We start from the raw sequence: 21,496 nt of genomic DNA on the forward strand, positions 1-21,496 counted from the left end.
TTGGTGAACTGTCGCTGGGCGGAGGAGGTGACCCAGCAGCTGGATACACTGCATCAATGTGGACTGGCAAAGCAAGAAGATGGTGACAAGGACAGGTAGGTGGATTTATGTGTTCAAATTTGAACCTTGTGAAGTTATAGTGATGATGTTACATGTTCATTGATCAAGGGTGGCAGTAGTAAAATTTTGTATTGGTGTGTATTGGCTAAGTCCTCGGTGTCAGCAGTAAAATAAATCAGATTGAACTAGAATGGCACTTGGAAGAGGGCATACCTCCGCCAGGCTGAACAGTTTGTTTTGTATCCCACTGATAGGCCAGATCTGGATTAGGATCTGCACCAATATCTAATCGGCTGGTTCTTGTCTCCTAACCAACTCGTCCACCAGGTTTAGTTATAACCCATCCACAACTTTTTCAAATATCATGTTGTGGCGGACACGATGGCTCGCTGGCGCGGTGACATCATTCCACGCACCAAGAGGGTGTCGGCCACGCCCGAGGGGTAGGCGTGGCCTCGGGATATACACGGGGCGCGCAGCCCCGAGCACTTCAGTGCTATAGTTGAGCTTTTGAATAAAGACTCTTTTTGGTTACCCGCGTTGTTGCTTATCTTCTTGGCAAACAAGTCGTGCGCATGGCACCGCACTTCACTGGTGACCTCGACGCTGGTTCAGCCGCCGCTGACCAACAGAACGCGCCAATGTCAAGCAACGCGGTCACGGGAAGCTCCCTGAGTTTTGGGAAGCTCAGGCCGAGGTATGGTTCGTGCAGGCCGAGGCACAGTTCCAACTTCGAGGCGTAACGGCGGATGAGACGCGTTATTACCACGTCATCGCCGCCCGAGTCGTGTCCGTCCTGCGGAACCCACCGGCCGACCACAGGTACGAGGCGCTCAAGCGTCTCCTCATCGCCACGTTCGGCCTCACGGAGTGCGAACGGGCAGACCGCCTCCTGGACCTTCCCGAACTCGGCAACACACGACCATCGGTCCGGATGGACTACATGCTGTCGCTGCTGGGTGACAAAGCCCTGGATTTTTTTTAATTCCGGGCGCTCTTTCTATGCCAGCTGCCGGCACAGGTACGCCTCGCGTTGGCCGGTTCCACAATAAAGGAACCCCGCGCTCTGGCCGTCCAGGCCGACAAGTTTTTCGCGGCTTGTGACACGCGGGCGAGAGTCGGTGCGACCGTCGCGGATCCCGAGGCTGATGCTGCTGCACACCTCGTGTATCCCGAGGCTGATGCCGATGCACACCTCGTGGCCGCCGCCACGCCCCGCCCACCACCACCGCAAAAGCCGCGGCCTCCGCCTCCGCCACAAACCTGGTGCCGTTTCCACGCCAGGTTTGGCCACAAGGCTAGGAATTGTTGCCCGCCGTGCTCGTTTGGCAAGTCAGGAAACGCCCGGGCCGGCGCTCGGTAGCGGCTTTGAGCGTCGGCCTTTCCGGCAGCCTCCTTTTTGTCACGGACACCTTGTCCGGGCGTCGCTTCCTCTGCGACACAGGCGCACAGGTGAGCGTTATCCCCGCCTCCACGTCCGACAAGCGAACCGCGGGCCGGGGCCCCGCGTTGCTTGCAGCCAACGGTACACCCATATGCACATTCGGGAAGCGCTGCCTCTCCCTGCGGTTCGGAGGGCAACTCCTTCAATGGACGTTCGTAACCGCCAGCGTGCCCATGGCATTGCTCGGTGCGGACTTCCTATGTGCAAATGGATTGTTGGTGGACGTGAAGCACAGACGCCTCGTCCAGGCCGAAACGTTCAGCTCGCTTGCTTGCGCGCTGAGCAGTTCGTTGGGCAGCTCCCTGAGCGGCTCGCCCAAGCAGCTTGCTGAGCGGTTCGGTCCCGGCGAGGTTGGTCTGTACGCTTCCGGCAGCGGACGAGTTCACCCGCCTCCGCGCCAGCTTCCTGGCCCTCACGCGGCCCACCTTCTCGGCGGTGGGTGTCAAGCACGGGGTGGAGCATCACATCCCCACCGTCGGGCCACCGGTCTACGCCCGGGCACGCCGCCTCGAGCCGACGAAGCTCGCGGTGGCGAAGGCAGAGTTCGCTACGCTGGAGCGGCTGGGCATCGTACGGTGCTCCACGAGCGCTTGGGCGTCGCCACTGCACATCGTGCCGAAGCCCGGCAGGGGATGGTGGCCGTGCGGAGACTACCGCCGCCTCAACGATGCCACCACCCCCGACCGCTACCCGGCCCCTCACATTCAGGACTTTTCCGCCCGGTTGGCGAAAATGTCCTTCTTTTCTAAGGTGGACCTCATCCGTGGATACCACCAGGTCCCCGTCAGGCCGGAGGACATACCAAAGACGGCCGTCATTACACCATTCGGCCTCTTCGAGTTTCTTTGGATGCCCTTCGGGTTGAAGAATGCGGCTCAGGCGTTCCAACGGTTGATGGACAGCGTCTTGCGCGACTTGGATTGCGTTTACGTCTACCTGGACGACATCCTCGTCGCAAGCGCGTCCCGCGAAGAGCACCTCCGCCACATCCGCACGCTCTTCGAATGCCTGGGCCAGCATGGCCTGATCGTAAACACCGCCAAGTGCCGGTTCGGCGTCGCCGAAATCGACTTTTTGGGGCACCGCGTCACCAGGCCCGGGGCCACACCCTTACCGGCAAAGGTGGAGGCGGTCAAGGGGTTTCCGCGCCCCCGCACTATCAGGGGGCTCCAGGAGTTCCTGGGCATGGTGAACTTTTACCACCGTTTCCTGCCCCACGTCGCCCAGCTCCTGCGCCCCCTGCACGAGGCCCTCCGGGGGAAGGCGGGCAAAGGTGACGTTGTTTGGACCGAGCAGATGGACGCGGCGTTCGCGGGCGCGAAGCTCGCCTTAGCTAACGCCACCATGCTCGCGCACCCGGCGCTCGATGCACCGATCGCCCTCACCACCGACGCGTCGGACTACGCGGTGGGCACGGTGCACGAGCAATGGGTGCGTGGTGCTTGGCAACCGCTGGCGTTTTTCAGCCGGCAGCTTCGCCCGCACGAACGCCGGTACAGCACCTTCGACCGCGAGTTGCTCGGGCTCCACCTGGCGGTCCGGCACTTCCGCCATCTGCTCGAGGGCCGTTCGTTCACGGCCTTCGTCGACCACAAGCCCCTGGTCTTCGCGATGGCCAAGGTCGCCGAGCCCTGGTCGGCCCGGCAGCAGCGTCACCTCTCGGCCGTGTCCGAGTACACGACGGACATCCAGCACGTCGCGCGAAAGGACAACCCGGTGGCGGATTGCCTTTCCCGGTCCGTCGCCCACGCGGTCCACCTCGGGATCGACTATGCCCGGATGGCGGCGGACCAGACTGCAGACCCCGACGTCCAGGCCTTGCGGACCGCCGTCATGGGCCTCCGCGTCACCGAGGTGCCGTTTGACGGCACGGACACGGCCCTCTTGTGCGACGTCTCCCTCGGGCGGCCTCGCCCCATCGTGCCCGCGGGCTGGCAGCGCCGGGTTTTTGACGCCATCCACGGCCTGTCCCACCCGGGCACGAAGGCCTCCCAGAGGCTGGTCGCCGACAAGTTCGTCTGGCATGGCCTCCGAAAGGCCATCCGCGATTGGACCAGGACGTGCCTCGCGTGCCAGTGCGCAAAGGTGCACCGCCACACCCAGGCCTCGTTGGCCCCGTTCACGATACCCGAACGTCGGTTCGACCATGTTCACGTGGACTTGGTGGGACCTCTGCCCCCCTCGCGGGGTTTCACCCACGTCCTCACCATGGTGGACCGCACCACCCGGTGGCCGGTGGTCGTGCCTTTCGCAGCGACGACGTCGGCGGACGTCGTGCAGGCGTTCATCGCCACCTGGGTTCCCCGGTTCGGCGCCCCCTCGGACATCGCGTCCGACCGCGGCCCCCAGTTCACCTCGGAGCTCTGGGGGGCGGTCGCGCGGGGGCTCGGCGTCCAGCTGCACCGCACCACGGCCTACCACCCCCAGGCCAACGGCCTGTGCGAGCGCTTCCACCGCTCCTTGAAGGCCGCGCTCCGGACCACCCTCCGCGACGGCGGCTGGGTCGACAGGCTCCCCTGGGTCCTGCTGGGCCTCCGGACGGCGCCCAAGGACGACCTGCGCGTATCCGCGGCGGAGTTGGTCTTCGGACAACCGCTGCGGGTACCGGGCGAGTTCCTCCACGGCACCATGGTCCGCGGCGCAGCAGCGCACCGCACTGCAGGAGACCGCCCGGAGGTTCGCCCCGGTGCCGACGGTGCACCACGGGTGCCCGCCAACACACGTCGCCCCGGAGCTTCGCACGGCGGAGTACGTGTTCGTCCGCCACGACGCCCACCGGACACCGCTGCGGCCCCAGTACGACGGGCCCTTCCGCGTGCTGGAGACCGGGGCGAAACACTTCACCCTCGACATCGGCGGTACTCCTGACCGCGTTTCCGTGGACCGCCTCAAGCCGGCCCACCTCGACGTGGACCACCCCCCGCCAGTGGCTCGGTCCCCGCGTCGGGGGGGGGACCTCCGGCACCGCCCTGCCCCGCCGGAACGCCCCCCCCCCCCCCAGTCCTGCACCCATCCCAGGTGCCACCGGAGGCATCCCAGATGACATCCCGGCATCCCAGACGCCGCCAGCCACCAGAGGGCGCTTCGGCCGGGTCATCCATTTGCCCCGCAAACTGACCCTTCAGGTGCGCGGGAATTCTGGGGGGGGGGGCGCGTGTGGCGGACACGATGGCTCGCTGGTGCGGTGACATCATGTCGCGCACCAAGAGGGTGTCGGCCACGCCCGAGGGGTAGGCGTGGCCTCGGGATATACACGGGGTGCGCAGCCCCGAGCACTTCAGTGCTATAGTTGAGCTTTTGAATAGAGACTCTTTTTGGTTTCCCGCGTTGTTGCTTATCTTCTTGGCAAACAAGACGTGCGCATAGCACCGCACTTCAATGTTATATAATCGCTTTTCGCCCGATATCCAAAGTAAACTGCTGTCTCATGCACAGATTTATCCAATCTCGTCTTCAGTTGTCATACCCTTCCACCCATCCATGGTACACTGAAGCTTGTGGTGAGGCAGTTGCCATGAAGCAACTTCCATTCACCTCATGGGAGGCTAATCCAACTGAAGGTAATCTCAGTTCCTTTCACAAAGCTTGGAACAAGTGTGTGTCTACCTCCAGGAGAGCCAGGAAACTACTCAAGACTGAACTCTCAAACCTGTCTCCTTCCTCCAAATCCTGGTGGTGTCTGGTCAAATCGGTTTCTGGTGTTTGTTCCCCTTCCATCCCCTCCCTTACCTCAAACGGCTACACAGTTGACAATGCACGTGAAAAAGCCGAATGCCTCAACTCTATGTTTGCCTCAAAATCTTGTGTCCCGAACCCATCTCTATCTGTACCCAACTTTCCCTGTCGAACCCAGCTGCTCCTGGACTCTGTGTACTTCTCTCAGGACAAGGTGGAGAGGTTTTTGTCAAACCTCAACTCTGATTCGGCAACTGGACCATACGGCATCAGCCCACGGGTCCTAAAATCCTGCTCTGCCGCTCTATATGTCACCCTCTCTCGGTTCTCTTCACCCTCTCTTTTTTCTCAAGGTAATCTGCCATCTGCTTGGAAATCGGCCAACATTACCGCTTTACACAAGAAAGGTGCAAAAACAGATCCTTGCAACTACAGACCAATCGGCCTGCTCCCAATAATCAGCAAGGTCATGGAATCAATCATCGCTTCTGACATCAAATCCTTCCTCTTCTCCAATGGCTTGATCTCGGATCATCAATTTCGATTCAGACCAGATTATTCTACTCTTGACATACTGCTTCTGCTGTCTCAACAATGGATGGAGGTCCTTTATGCCAAACAGGATATCAGAGCTGTCTCCCTTGACCTATCACGTGCCTTCGATACAGTCTGGCACTCCGCTCTGCTCACCAAACTCTCCTCATATGGTATCCATGGAAATCTTCATGCATGGCTGGCGGACTTCCTCTCTAGTCATAGTCAACGTGTGGCCCTGAATGGTTTTCTCTCATCTCCGCTTCCTGTTCAGCTGGAGTTCCCCAAGGCAGTGTTCTGGGCCCTGTGCTTTTTCTGGTCTTCATCAATGATCTCTCCGACTCTCTGGAAAATCCTCTATCTCTTTGCTGATGACTCCACTCTCTGCTGCTCGCTCCATACCTCATCCCTCAGATCGGCAGTCCGCAGCCTCCTCGCTCTCTGCAGACCTGGACAAAATCACAGATTGGTCAAACAAGTGGAACATGCCTTTCAATCCTGACAAATCTCACACTCTTACTATGTCTCTCCGAAAAGACCGACTGGACAACCCTCCCATCTACTTTCTCAACAATCCTCTCCAAGAAGTTCTGTCACTCAAGCTTTTGGGTCTCACTATCTGCCATGATCTTTCCTTGGAAAACCATATTTCCAAGCTGGCCTCCAAAGCCAGTCATCGACTGGGCATCCTCCGTCGTGCGAAGTCCTTCCTTGACACACCTGAGCTCCTCACCACATACAAGGCTTTCATCCGCAGTTCAATGGAATAGTGTTCTCCTCTCTGGGCCGGTGCTCCTGCCTCACACCTAGCTCGGCTTCACGCTGTTGAAATCGAAGCTTTCAGAATCATTGGAATCTTCCGCGATGAAGCTAACTCCGAGGGCTTTTCAATTACTCACTGCAGGCAGGTTGGTGGTCTTTGTGTCTTCCACCGACTCCTCTCCGGCTTTGCTCCCCCAGCTCTGTCTGTGCTCTGTCCCCCACATATTCCTACAGGTCGCTCAAGATCTGCTAGCAACCCTCTTATGGTGAAACTGCCAAAATCAAGACTCTCTGCTCACCTTCACTCTTTCATTCCTCTTTTCTCCTGCCTCTGGCACAAACTCCCTCACTCTCTTCAATCCCACTCCTCCATCCAGGTCTTTAAAACAGCTGTTCACCACCATCTCTTATCTTCCCCCATCCAAAACCTTGATCTTTTCTACTCCCGTTAATTCACCCCAGATCCACTTTTTTTTCTTTCCTGGAAGTCCTAGCAGTGTCCATGTGTTTTTTACCTCTCCCACCTCCTCCCCTTCCCATGCCTCCTTCCCCCAAGCCCTCTCCCTACCACAGATCTCCCGATGTCCCTGCTCTCAAATGATGTGCTTGTGTGCTTCCCTCTCTCTCCCCATCTTGTCTCCCGCTCCCTTTATCATATGTTTTATGTGTCAGTTTGTCTTTTTGTGATCAGTTAGCTCTTACACGAGCCTCGATCTTGTTTCCAAAAAAAGAAAATAAAATCTCAATGGTGAAGAATCACGAAAAAAAAAGAAAAAAAAATGGCCCGTATCCGAATCCATATTCAGATCTTCACCAAAATTGAATTGAATTGATTTGTTTTTGTCACTTACTCAACCGATCCACCAAGTTTTATACAAATTCATCCATAACTTCTTGAGATATCATGCTATATATCGGTTTTAACCCTATCTCCCAATGGTGAAGAATCACTTGAAAATTAAATAACTCTCATAACCGAATCCATATTCAAATCTTCACCAAAATCGAATAGATTCGTCCTTGTCACACACCCAAACTGTCCAAGTTTCATCCAAATCCATTCATAACTTTTTCAAATATCATGTTATATACAGACTTGGCATTTAATACGGAATATTTTTTTCTGGGGGTGAACTTACTTTTCAAGATGTCTTAGAACCAAAAGTTCATTGGAATTATGTTGAAATTATTCTAGATTTTGTTAATGTGACCTTTAAAAGAAACAAAAACCACATTTGACATTTCGAAACAAATAAATTGATCCTTGAAAGTGATGTAAACTGATATCGAACTCAATTCATGGACAGTACTGTGTTAAACTTCTGTACGTTTTCCAGAAGTATCTCTTTATTTTGCAAATTAGCCAAATTTTTTTTTAACAAAAACAAAAGTTAAATTACGACTGGGATTACGGACAGTAAAATTACAGTTCAGTACTTCGTGTAACCCCCACGAGCATTCAAGAGAGCACGTACACGTTCAGGCATGCTATTCACGAGATTTGCCAAGGTTTGGACAGGAATCGCTTGCCATGCAGTGACAATAGCCTGCTGCAATTCACGCACAGAGGTCGGCTGCTGGTCCAAGTGGTCGATTTGACGCGTTAATTCTGCCCCCAAGTTCTCTATCGGATTCATATCCGGGGACATGGCAGGCCACTCCATATGCTCGACACCACGGTCAGCAAGAAAGTGTTGGATCATGCGAGCACGATGAGGCCGTGCATTGTCATCTTGGAAGACAAAGTTTCCTCGAAAGGTTCCACGAGCAAATGGAAGCAATATTTCTTCCAGAATGACCCTGCACTTGAACTGGTTCAGGTCTCCATTCAGAACAACCAGGTCAGTTTTGCCCCCTGCATGAAAAGCAGCCCAAACGGTCACCCCACCACCTCCAGCTTGGACTCTTGGCACTATACAATCTTTGTTGTAGGCTTCATGCACTTGTCTGCGCACTCGGACGCGGCCATATTGATGATAGACCAGAAATCTAGACTCGTCACTGAAGATCACGTGATTCTAGTGTCCTGGCTGCCATTGGCGGTGCTCTCTGGCCCACTGCAATCGGCGCTGGCGGTGTTGTCTGGTCAGGCGTGGCTTTCTCAGGGGACGCCTGGCACGATAGCCTGCTTGAACCAGTCGTTGGTTGAATAGCCTTCTGGATACAGGCACATTTGTCAGTTTCTGCCACTCAACCCCAAGCCGATTAGCTGACTTGGTACGGCCATTGCGGACTAACCGGTGCAGCTGGCGATCATCCCTCCTTGTGGTTCTGCGGGGACGTCCTGGCCTCGGTATTGGAGTAGGGACACCCCTCTGAGCATTTCGTTTCAGGATCTTTGACACCTGACCTTGAGTGATGCCATACTGTCGAGCAATAGCACGCTGTTTCATGCCGTAATTTCGTAAAGCCACCACTCCATGACAAACAGCATTGTCGAGTTGACGGACCATCTCCAGAGGAAGCGGCAATAACTTTTGGAGACGTGCAGCAGTTGTTTTCCACTAATACAGAACGCCACAACCCTTGTATATACCCGACTGTGAAGCCAATCATCAAATGCACCTGTCCGTACATTTTGCCACGCCACCTGTGATATAATCCTGTTGTTGACTTCTTGCTGCGACAGACAATCGGTGACATGGTTCTTTCAACAAATAAATCACCAAAGTGTAAAAGAAACTCACCAGATTGATATACTGAGTTAAGAAAGTAAACCCAAGTCGAGAAAAAATATATATTCCATATTAAATGCCAAGTCTGTATATAGCTTTTCGCCCGATCTCCCAATGGTGAAGTAACACTTAAAAATTAAATAATTGTTGTATGCAAATCTTTATTCAGACCTTCACCAAAATCGAATCGAGTCGGTCTTGTGATATACCCAACCTCACCGCCTAATTTCGTCCGAATCCGTCCACAACTTTTTGAGATATCTTGTTCACAGACAGACAAATAGACAGACAGGGGTGAAAACATCTCCATCTTCATCCACCTTCGGTGGCGGGGGTCACTAATGTTCTGGCATTGTAACAGCAAAGGTGACTGCTGCTGAAGCACCATTATTTGTAACGGATTAGCCATGCTGCACCACTTGTGTGCACAGAACCTCGTAGTATCTTTTCCAAGATGATGCCTTTTTGTTGGTAGCATGGCCAAACCAATTAATTGCAGCAAGTCTTCCAGAAATGCACGACATGCAGCAAGCAGCATGGCTTTCCAAATGTGACTTGCCTTAATTCTCCATGAAAATGATGCAGCATGGCTTTCCATATGTGACTTGCCTTCATTCTCCATGAAAATGATGCAGCGTGGCTTTCCATATGTGACTTGCCTTCATTCTCCATGAAAATGATGCAGCATGGCTTTCCAAATGTGACTTACCTTCATTTTCCATGAAAATGATGCCGCATCTTCTTATTCGGCTTTATTCATGAAACAAATCACTCGTGAAGTGTCCACCTGTCATGGTAAGGGGAGCTGTACGTACATAGATGACTTTTGAACTTGTCTCAATTTTCTAGCATTCATTCATCTTTTGGGAAAAGATGTAGACTCGCATAATTTTCTTTAGTTATTTCATTTGAACAGCAATAACGTTTCTTTGACCATTTTTTGTCAAACTGTATTTTCTCTATCATTGCAATTGACTGACGAACTGGACCTGTGCCAATTCACTTCCATTTTTATTGCAATGGAACATTATTGACAATGTTCAGTTTTTCGTTTACCTTCTAGATACACAATTTGAGACGTACAAGCTTTTTCATTGTTATCATAAGTGTGTCTGTCACTTTTGATGTTGTTTTTAATTTTTAACTTAAACTTTTAGTGTTTTTAACTTTTAATTTTTAATAACGTTTTTAACTTTTAATGTTGTTTTTAATGTTTTTATGTTGTCATAAGTGTGTTTTTAAAAAATCGTCATTGTATGAAGTACAATGGAATAGATCTAGTAATATAGCTGCAGTGGAAGAATGATGTTGCACCTGCTATGATCACTTCATCAAATAAGTCATTTGGTTGCTGCATTTTCACTAGTTTAACTGTATCAAAGTCCTTTGCCATCTGATAAAACTATTGAAAAGTAAACATCAGGTTCATGTATCTTCTGTGCAGGTGTGAAATCCATAATGAGAAACTGAGTGTGTTCTGTTGGACATGCAAGAAATCTATCTGCCACCAATGTGCTCTCTGGGGCGGCATGGTAAGGCTTGGTTGTCTCTGTCAATTCTGAGTAGTTGCTTTACTTGTACCATTTGCCTTTTTACCATGCCTTGCACATTGCAGTTTGGGCAACACTTTTGGTTCCTTCCATGCTCACTTTGCTGTCATCGTACTCCTCCTTTTTCGCCCTGTCACTCCCCTTCTCATCCCGAGGTGCCTTTTTGTTTACCTGTCTCCTGTGCCCCATCTTTTGTTTTTTGACCTGACCGCTTTAGTCTTCCATGAGCCTCTACTTCCATCCAGGAAAAAACACTTCCCATTTACCGAGGCTACATATAATTTATTATACAAATTATAGTGTTATATATATATATTATTTATTTATTTAAATATTTCAACCCATGGGGATGTACGGTAATGATATAGACAGTCATGGCCAAAAATATTGGCATCCTTGCACTTTTTAAAACAATGCACCATTTCTTCCAGAATATTGTTGAAATTAAAAAAAAAAATCTTTTGGTATCCACATATGTATTTCTTTTGTTTGTAGTGGAACAAAACAAACATTATGTGTACAAAAAAAAAAAAAAAAAAAAAAAACGCTGAAAAAATTATGAAATCTTAGCTTATTCTACACAGAAATCCTAAAATGGCCCAGGCAATATTATTGCCACCTTTTAGAAGTTGTTAGAAATAATTACATTTAAAGCAGGTGATTCGCCTTTCCTTTGGAATTGAACTAATTTATGGTGAGTTGCAGGTGCCTACAATATAAAAAATCACTCATTCAACCAGTTTGAATCGAGAAAAGGAGCCGCTCTGCTGTTTTGTGTCACTGTGTGTACTGCAATGAACATGGAGAAAAGAAAGAAAAGCAGAGAATTGTCTGAGTAGGTCAGACACAAGATTGTAGCCAAGCATAGACAATCTCAAGGCTACAAGTCCATCTCCAGAGACCTTGATGTTCCTGTGTCCACCGCACGCAATGTTATCGGGAAGTTTAAGGCCCATGGCACTGTAGCCAACCTCCCTGGATGTGACCGTAAGAGAATACTTTATCAAAGATTGCAAGGAAGGATTGTTCAAATGGTGGAGAAAGCACCTCGATCAACTGCTAAACAGATTCAATCTGACCTTCAGACACAAGGTACGACAGTTTCAACTCGCACCATCTGTCACCAACTCTATGAAAGGGGGTTCTTTGATAGGACCCAACTGCTGAGAGAGAGACATAAGAAAGCCTGACTAGAGTTTGCCAAAACAACTGAACAAGCCAAAATCCTTCTGGGAGAATGTTCTGTGGATCGATGAAGCCATAGTAGAGCTTTTTGGTGAAGCACATCATCTCTATGTTTACAGAAAACAAAATGAAGCCTTCAAAGAAAAGAACACTTTCCCTACAGTCAAACATGGAGGAGGTTCAGTAAGGTTTTGGGGTTGCTGTGCTGCCTCTGGCACTGGGTGCCTTGAATGTGTGCATCGCATCATGAAATCAGGAGATTACCAAGGCATTTTGGAGTGCAATGTTCAACCCAGTGTCAAAAAGCTGGGTCTTCGTCAAAGGTCATAGGTCTTGTAGCAGGACATTGACCTCAAACACACTTCAAAAAGCACCCAGGAATGGTTCAAGACAAAACGCTGGAGTGTTCTGAAGTGGCCAGCAATGAGTCTATATCTAAATCCCATTGAACACCTGTGGGGAGATCTGAAAACAGCAGTTGGGAGAATGCACCCATCAAATCTGGGAGAAGTGGAGCAGTTTTCACACGAAGAGTGGGCCAAACTGCCAGTAGAGTGGTGTCGGAAGCTCATTCATGGCTATACGAAGCGCTTGACTGCAGTTATTTTCTCCAAAGAATGTGCTACCAAATATTAATTCTTGGGTGTCAATAATTTTCTCAATTCCATTTCTTTTTATTTTCTGATTTAAAAGGATATATTAAGTTCTGAATCAAAAACAAAGGTTCTGTCACATTAACAGTGAAATAAAGAATTTTGGAGACCAAATACTTTTGTCAATTTCAACTGATTTTTAGAGAAAATTGTTATTTGAAAAAAGTGCAAGGGTGCCAATATTTTTGGCCAAGACTGTAAATGAATGCTGCTCATATTGGAATTGTGTAATGTTCTTATAAACCTTTACCACTTTCACATTACACACTGCTTTCCTCGAGGTATACTTACCGTGGAGAAAAAAATTCTTACCTCTGCAGTTCTTTACTCCTCTGTCCCTTTCACACCGGTTTCACTAACCCCGTGATTTGCTTAACACAAGACAGGCTTCTGTGTGGTATTTCCATGCCTTTAACAACTATATTTTGCGATCACCATCCCGTGAATCGAGTTGGACCAACAATTCTTTGCTTTAGTGGCTGCATGTGCAGTACTGTCACAACATAGAAAATTGTGCCCGTTCCGAAGCCGCACTTGCTGTTGTTCTTGTTGTAAATAATCAGAATATACAACAGTGTCTCCAAGGGTGAGTTTAATCAGAATCAAACTCCAGCAATATCTAAGAGAGAATTGGCAATCATAGTATCAATACACTGCAATCATATGAGCAAGAATGAGTATGACATCCAGGCAAACAAGCAAGCAATATGCAATGTAGTTCCCCTTACCATTCTAAGCGTACACGTGAATAACACACGATAAATGTCTCAGGACTGCCCTTCACACTTTGGAGCCAAGATCTTATAGTGGACAGTAGTTGTAATGGCACCTGGGTCATAACTTGTATACAATTTCACTACATTCCTCCCCGGGTTTAAAACCTCGCTAGCAAGCCAGGTAGCAGTAAGCGTGTAACAACGATGTGCAGCTGATTACATAAGAGTACGTAAATCGGAGAGTCCCATCAAGACCAGCCAAAGCGATCGAGGTGGTGGATCTCTCTTCCCGTGCACGTTCGATACACATCGGGGCGGTGGATCTCTCTTCCCGTGCGCGTTCGATACACATCGGGGCCTTCAGCCGCAGCATCCAGATCGACACACGTCAGGAATACCCTCTATCTCGGGAGATGGAGGTGGCATGATTATACTGAGCGCCTCGGGCGAGCGAGAGGGTGGGGTCGACGGCGAATTCCCCAAGCAGAGCTCAGTCCCAACGAGATCCCCACAGGGCGTGAGCTAACGCACTGACACCGTGGACTCGCGTCCGTCCGGCAGCTGGACTCGAGCATGATCGGGATTAGTTTGAAGAATGCAGACCTTGTCAACGAGCGGATCATATTTACTCGTGCGCACCGCTCGTTTGAGAAAAGCCGGACCGGGCTCGGCGAGCCAACCAGGCAGAGGGCGGACAGAACCCGTGCGACGCGGGTAGCAAAATAAACGATCGTGAAGAATTTCGTTTGTAGAGGTGCACAGTAGGGAACGGATCAAATGTAAGGCCCCCTGCACCATCCCGGTCCATTGGTCCGGTCTCAGGCTGTGAGTCTTAAGGCCCAAAGTGATGGCCCTCCATATTGTGCCATTAAAGCGCTCCACCTGACCGTTAGCATGCGGACTGTACGGAGTAGTGTAGCTAGCAATGTTACGCTGCAGTAGAAATGCCCTCACGTCCTGGGACAAGAACACCGCACCTCTATCAGTGTGCACATAACCCGGATTCCCAAACATTGAGAACAGTAGCTGCAAACAACTGATAACCGTAGCTGCGGACATATCACTGCACGGAAAGCCGAAACGGAATCTGGAATACTCGTCTACAATCGTGAGGAGGTAACGAGAGGTACCCAAAGCTGGTGTAGAGGTCCTTTAAAGTCCATAGCCAATCTGTCCCACAGCCTGGTAGCCTAAATCGAAGTACCCATGTTTGGTTTATAGAAACGCAGTTTGAATTCAGCGCAAACCGGGCAAGTGCGGCACAGACAGCGACCGTCAACAGAGTAGGGCAAATTACAGCTACGCACAAAGTGAGCCAGGTGGGTCACCCCGGGGTGACACAAGGTGTCATGAAGAACACGTAAGTCCTCGGAGGAGGTTAAACTCGTGCAAACCTCTGGCCGGAATAAAGCATCCGCTGCTAGATTCTCCCTCCCTGGACGATACATGATATTGAAGCTATAATCAGCCAGCTCTATGTGCCATCGAGTAATTTTCTCGTTCTTAATGTGCTGAGCGTGCCGCGTATCGTACATGAAGGCTACACTCTGCTGATCAGTGATGACATCAAATCGTTTGCCTAGCAAGTATGGTCGCCATTGTCGAATCGATTCCACGATTGTATCGGCTTCTTTCTTGACAGAAGAATGACGCGTCTCAGCGGAGGATAGAGTCCTTGAGAAGAAGGCCACAGGTTTCCCCCCTTGAGAGACCGTGGCAACCATCGCGTGATCCGACGCGTCACTTTCAAGAACAAAGGGGATGTTGTCATCAATGGAGGACACAGCGGCGCCAGCTATGTCTGACTTCAGCCCATGGAAAGCGACCTTGATGGCATGAGACATAGGGAATGTTTTACAATCACCGAGGGGACGGAGCTTCTCGGAGTAATTTTGGACCCACCTCGAATAATGTGCAAACAAGCCGAGTGCTCTCTTCAAGGACGCACGATCAAGTGGCGGCGCCATGTCGAGCAAGGGGCGCAGACATTCCTTGGCAGGAGTTATCATTCCCTGGGTCACAGTGTACCCCAAGAGATCTATCGTCATGGCAGAATAGCGACATTTGGCCTCATTAAGAGTCAGACTGTACTTTCGCGCGACCTGGAGAAAGCGTTGCAAATTAGCGTCATGGTGAGCTTGATCATGCCCACAAGCCATGAGATTATCCAGATAAACGAAAACATCCGTTAAGCGTTCCTTGGTAATTATGTCGTCAATGGCCCTTTGAAAGCACGAGACGCCATTAGTGGTGCCGAACGGCAAACGCGTGAATTGGTACAGCCGCTGTCCGGATTCAAAGCCAGTATAAATCCGATCGACTGCCGCGATTGGAATTTGATGATACGCGCTTCACAGATCGAGAGTGCTATGCACGGCATATTGAGTGACCTGTCGAACCAGTGCATCCAACCCCGGAAGTGGGTAGGCATCCAATTCCGTAAATCTATTTATGGTTTGTAAATAATCGATTACCATGTCCTTGCGATGATTTTCAGACTGGACGACCAAAACTTGCGCACGCCAAGGAGATCGGCTGGGTTCGATTATGCCTTATTGGAGGAGTCTGCTAGTCGCCTCAGAGATGAATTGCCCATCAGCCCGGGAATAGCGTCGTGATTTGATAGCGACCGTGGCGCAATCTGGAGTTACGTTCGGAAATAAGGACATCGGTTCAATAGTCATCCCTGCCAAGGCACAGACCGAGAGAGTAGCGTCTCCCCCAAATGTCATCTCTAATCAGCCATGTCGGTGGAGAAAATGGTGTCCCAACAAAACTTCAGCACAAAGAGTAGGCAACACCATTAGACGAACATCAGGATACATTGTTCTATTAATCACTAGCTTTACACCGCATTCTCCCTTCATGCGCATCCACAAGGATTGTGAAGCCATGAAGATCCTGCGTGATCCTCCTAGAATCAGCCATCCGTGACGGCGGACGAGGCTCATATCGACGTAGCTCTCAGTCGATCCCGTGTCGACCAAAGCGTTCGCAGATTGTCCTTCAATCAGGACTGGGACGACTGCGCTGGACAACCCGTGCGGTCCGGGCTGTGTCGGGATCTCCAGGGGTGGCGAGCGTGCCAACGCGCGCGTTGGGGTGATGCCAGCCAACGTAGGTCGGGGTCGCCAACCCTCGTGATGAGCGACATGCTTTGGCAAAATGGCCTTTCCGGGCGCAAGTATGACAAGTGACTTCTCGTGCCGGACACGCTGAGCGGGGATGATTTATATTCCCGCAGAAGAAGCACTTAGTGTTACACCCGGCCGAGGAAGTCGCTGCCAGACTCGGATCGTCGTCTCTGGCGGAATATCGGCAGCAGGGCGCTGCGCAGCAGCGTCGTTCTCCAAGCGCCGCTCCTCACTGAGCCCCGCCGTAACTTTCAGACGACCATATACTTCCGATTGAGCATGGGCTTCGTGGAGTACAAGGGCCTGATCGTGAGCCTGCGTCGGCTTCAGGTTCGGCGATTCCAGCAGACGCTGCCGTATGCTCGGGGAATAAATTCCAGAGATGAACGCATCTCACATGATATCGTCGCACATCTGCTTGTGGGTTCGGACCTCGTGAGCACATTCCTTGCCCAGGCGACGTAGCTCTTGGACAAAATGAGTGAGAGATTCCAATGCATCCTGCTTCCTCGTGGCGAGCTGGTATCGTGTGTAGATGACATTCCGAGGCTTGATGTAGATGGTGCGCAGCTCCGCTACTGCTGCGTCGAATGTCTCAATGGGATATGTAGTCGTGAACGACATGCGTCACATGTGAATTGAGCACAGCGCGCTTCACCTCGTCTGTGATGTCCTCATGAGCTTGCAGGTAGCTGTTCAGTAAACTCAGCCAGTGCTTGAGCTGACTCGGAGCTTCCGCAGTTTGTGGGTCCGCTCCGAACGTGGGCAGTTGCAAGAGCTTGTGGGTCATGTTGATCTCGAATGATGGTAGAATAATTGATTCTGATTAAGTGTTGTAAATAATCAGAATATACAACAGTGTCTCCAAGGGTGAGTTTAATCAGAATCAAACTCCAGCAATATCTAAGAGAGAATTGGCAATCATAGTATCAATACACTGCAATCATATGAGCAAGAATGAGTATGACATCCAAGCAAACAAGCAAGCAATATGCAATGTAGTTCCCCTTACCATTCTAAGCGTACACGTGAATAACACACAATAAATGTCTCAGGACTGCCCTTCACACTTCGGAGCCAAGATTTTATAGTGGACAGTAGTTGTAATGGCACCTGGGTCGTAAATTGTATACAATTTCACTACAGTTCTCTTGATTTATAACGATTTTGTGACTATGAAGTACATATATGGTCCAGCCAGAGTAGGCAATGCTGTCAACAGCTTCAAAGAGTAACAATAATAATCGCAATGTGGTCACAACCTGCGACACCAAATATATATTTTACCTCCTATGTGCACTCAACTCCCTCATCCTTGCTGTTGAAGGTACAGTATTATACAATTTATTTCCGAGGGTCTTTATGGTTTGCTTCGATATCAATTTCGAGTCTGACAGACTGCTGGGTCTGGTTTCAGGCAATTAGTGCACCCACTCCGTGCAGGAGCGGCAGAAAGGGTTATTTTATTATCCTCTCTGGGGTATATAGATTACAGTAGATCTAGGCTCTGGCTTGAAGAATGTCATGAGTTTGTTCAGTTACCAAGTTTCTTGTAGAGCGCTCGCCAAGTCGCTTAAGGATTCAAGCAACAACTCTATTAAACTGTAGATAAGGAACAGTTGGCTTGGCAAGCGCTAGCTAGCAGCTTCATAACTGAACTCACCCTGGGGTTTTTTGCCTTTCTGGTTAGTGTTATTTCAGGCAATGAAAAAAAAAAAAAACTATTACCTTGGGTCCCAGTTGACATTGTATAATCTGTCTCATTAACAATGTGCCTGTCTGCCCCGTGTTCCCATATGAATGAATAAGATTAGATAGAGCCATGTCTGCCCCGTGTTCCCATGTGAATGAATACGATTCATTGTGATTCCGAACAGAGGATTTATTTTTATATCTGTTACCTCGGTTTTGTCATGTGTGTCTTGCTCTCTCTCTTTCCTCCCTCTGTATCTCTGGTAATAAACCTATTGTTCATAAACCCTGTATGTAGTCATTCGAGGCATGGGACTTTGCCATTATGTGCGAGTGAATTGGCTTAAAAATCAGTTAATGGGCCGATTGGGAAACACGCATATGGGGCCATTATGTAATGCAATTTTTTTGAGAGTCGCATTCAAGCTTGATTAAATTTTGCTAATAATTTAACACTCAACCCAAACAAAGCCAATGGAAATCTGATGCAACAAATCCAGGCAGTGTATAATCAGCAGAGGCAGACAGGCCTGTTAGGTTCACTCGGAAAGAAAATGGCACCCATGTCATTGTGTCTCAGTACTACGTTGGGTGGAGTCAAGCGACAGATACGGGTGTGCTGCGGCAGCTGTCCGACCAAGAGGTGCACATTCCACAACAAGAATCTCAACAGCAACGAAAAGCTCTTGTAGACCTGTGACATGTCGCAGGTAAAAAGACTGAGTGCTGTTTGTGGCTTGGTCAAAGCTAGGAGTGGTTCGTTTTTGAGCTTGTATTGTCTGTAGCTTTGGCGGACAACATGCTGTCCTACATGTTGACCGAGCACCAATAACCAATACTTATGACCATTAACCACGCACGATAAGGTAAACCTTTACCCCACAATTAAATAAATCGCCTTCATTTCACACTGCATTGCATACCCTGGGGTACAGTGTTACCTCCGAGATAACCCTGGCCCTGAGTAGGATTAAAATTCCTCGGGGTATCGACCCTAAAAATTCCTTCCAGGGGAAGAAAGGTGCAGTGTGAAGGCTCCGAATTTGAGCAGGCAGTGGTATGGTAGAATGGTAATTACCTTAGAGATTTTGTAGTCTGAAGGGGGTACTTACAACAACCTTTAGAGGGGTACTTATGTGAGCACTTATTTATGTTGTAATCTTTAAAAGTTTAAAATATTGTCATGTGATTTCCCCGGGTGAACACTACAGGGATCACGAATGGCCAATAGCAAGCTTTAACTTGGAGACGACTGATCAAATGTGGATTTTTATCTATGCGGGGGAAGAAAGGGGAGGAAGCTGAAGCGCTTACCTGAGCGATCCCACCGGGCAGTCTTCAACCTGCAAAAATAACTCTAACAAAAACCCAGTTTAGAAATGTACAAAAATAACAGGTTTATTTAAAACGGAATGCCGATAACAAGAAACGCGACAGTAAAACGAAATTCCTAAACTGGATCCTCCACACCAGACTTAAACACAGACGAAGGGATAAAATAACGTTGGAAAATAATGGTGTGATTATTTAATCTACTTTACTCAGATTGGCTGGTGTATCTTGTCAGGAGGTGTGTCGGCCCCAAGCATGCCGTCCGGATGCGGCCCTGTGCTTGGCGGGAAGGAAGGCCGCAGGCCGGTCGTTCGCGGCCTCACCGAGCGTCTCGCTCACCCCGGCCTTGTCACGCTGCAGCGGTAAGCTGCGCCTGTCCACGCGTCGTCCGCACAGAGAACCGCAGTTCCTGGGCTGCGGCTCTTCCCGTTGCCTCTGCACATCTCCCGGTGCCATATTCGATGCGTTCGGTCCAAGCACGAGAGTTTGCAATGGAGAAGAAGCAAGGCAGCAAGAGGTCGTTGAGGGCAAAAGGCAAGAGGGAGAAGAAGAGAAGGCAAAGGAAAAAATGTCGGTCCTAGAGTTCTTTTAACGTCAGGTCGTCACGTCATCGGCGCTTCTCCACCAATCAGCGCGCCGCTTCTTGCTCACCTTTCTCTCTGCCAATCAGAAGCCCTGGCCAATCACGGCTCCTCGGGGCGTGTCCTCAGCCTGCCCGAGCTATGTGTGGCGATGTAGATGGTGGTGTCCATCGGCAGGGTTCAGAACTGGCGTCCGATTGGTTTTATTGTTATTATTTAGTGCAATCTATTGGCAATTCCTACTAGTGTCTATGGTGTGGTGCCAAAAGAGCCGAAGGATGTAAATTACTCAGGTTTGACGAACGAGGGAATTAACATAATCCCGATAACCAGTTAACATGCCCCATTCCTCGTAATGGGGACAAATGTACAACTTCATCTGACATTCGGGCTAAACAGGTCCTCTACTTATTACATGGTAGTGGTTCTTCTTCTTCACGACAGTCAGAGCATGATACCTACACAAATCTACCTGTTCTAAAGTATCTCCACCCCACCGACATAATGTGTTTTATCTGCTGCTTTGTCACTTAGGTCATGAAAACATCCACCGTGTACAATGAATGCTTCGCCAGTTTGCATTGATACATCAATGTTTAGCTTTTTTCTACACTTTCTAAAGGTCGTGGAAGAGCTTTCATACATGCACATCACATGCGCATAAGACCAAGACTCCAGACAACACATAACTGAACTTCCGACAAACATGTAGCTGTTGATTTTGGGTTGAGGGTAGGGGTGGGGGGGGGGGGGGAAATAACTTTCCAGGAAGTCTTTAAACCGTCAGCGCTGTTTTTGGTATCTCCACCAGCTGCCTTTCAATATACCTGCAGAAGATTTATGTTCACTTCATCAAACGAGTACTTTTTTTTTTTTTCGTCATCTGACTATTTTTTATAATCCTTTGTTGTCCTGTAAAACTCGCTTCCAGCTTTTCCATGAGCCATGATCTTTGTATAAAAAAGGGAAAAAGGTTTTGTCTCTTTACAGCTTTCTCAGGAGACATCTGTTACCCAGTTTTGTGTGCTGCTGGGTTCGGACCACCACAGTGCACACTTAGATGACGATGCCCAAGTAGGTGCCAACAATTTGGTTGTAATGTCCTGCATTGAAGCTGAAACTCTGGGCCTCTCACTTTCCCATCACAGAGAGGTTTGTGGTCTCTGTATTCTACCGCATCCTTTCTGTTCTTGTACCCTCTGCTCTTTCCATGCTTTCCCCCACACCTCCCTCCTCCGCACCCTGAAGGTTTCTGCAGGGCACATGCGGTCCACCAGCAATCCCCTTCTAATGAATCTCCCAAAATCCAGAATCACTGCTTACCTCCACTCATTTGTTCTTCTTTCCTCCCACCTGTGCAGCCAACTTCCTCATTCTTCCCTCCAGGTCTTCATTCTTCCCTCCAGGACAGCTGTTCACCACCATATCAGATAATTCTCCATTCAAAACCATGATCTTTTCTACCCCTGTTAACCCCTCCACCCACCCACATCCTTCCAAATT

At 49.7% G+C, this 21,496-nt stretch overlaps 1 protein-coding gene across 1 annotated transcript in view; it reads left to right on the forward strand.

Annotated features, from left to right (window-relative positions):
• The window catches only part of TRIM37 (tripartite motif containing 37), a 181,506-nt gene that overhangs the window by 13,978 nt on the left and 146,032 nt on the right, over nucleotides 1-21,496 (forward strand). The window contains exons 5-6 of the mRNA XM_068102237.2: nucleotides 1-95; nucleotides 10,595-10,682. The exon at nucleotides 1-95 is cut by the window's left edge and continues 22 nt beyond it. Of these exons, the coding sequence (XP_067958338.1) occupies nucleotides 1-95; nucleotides 10,595-10,682 (183 nt within the window). The remainder of the gene's footprint in view (nucleotides 96-10,594; nucleotides 10,683-21,496) is intronic.

The sequence above is a fragment of the Myxine glutinosa genome, chromosome 6, assembly GCF_964187855.1.
Source record: "Myxine glutinosa chromosome 6, kmMyxGlut1.1, whole genome shotgun sequence".
NCBI lineage: Eukaryota > Metazoa > Chordata > Myxini > Myxiniformes > Myxinidae > Myxine > Myxine glutinosa.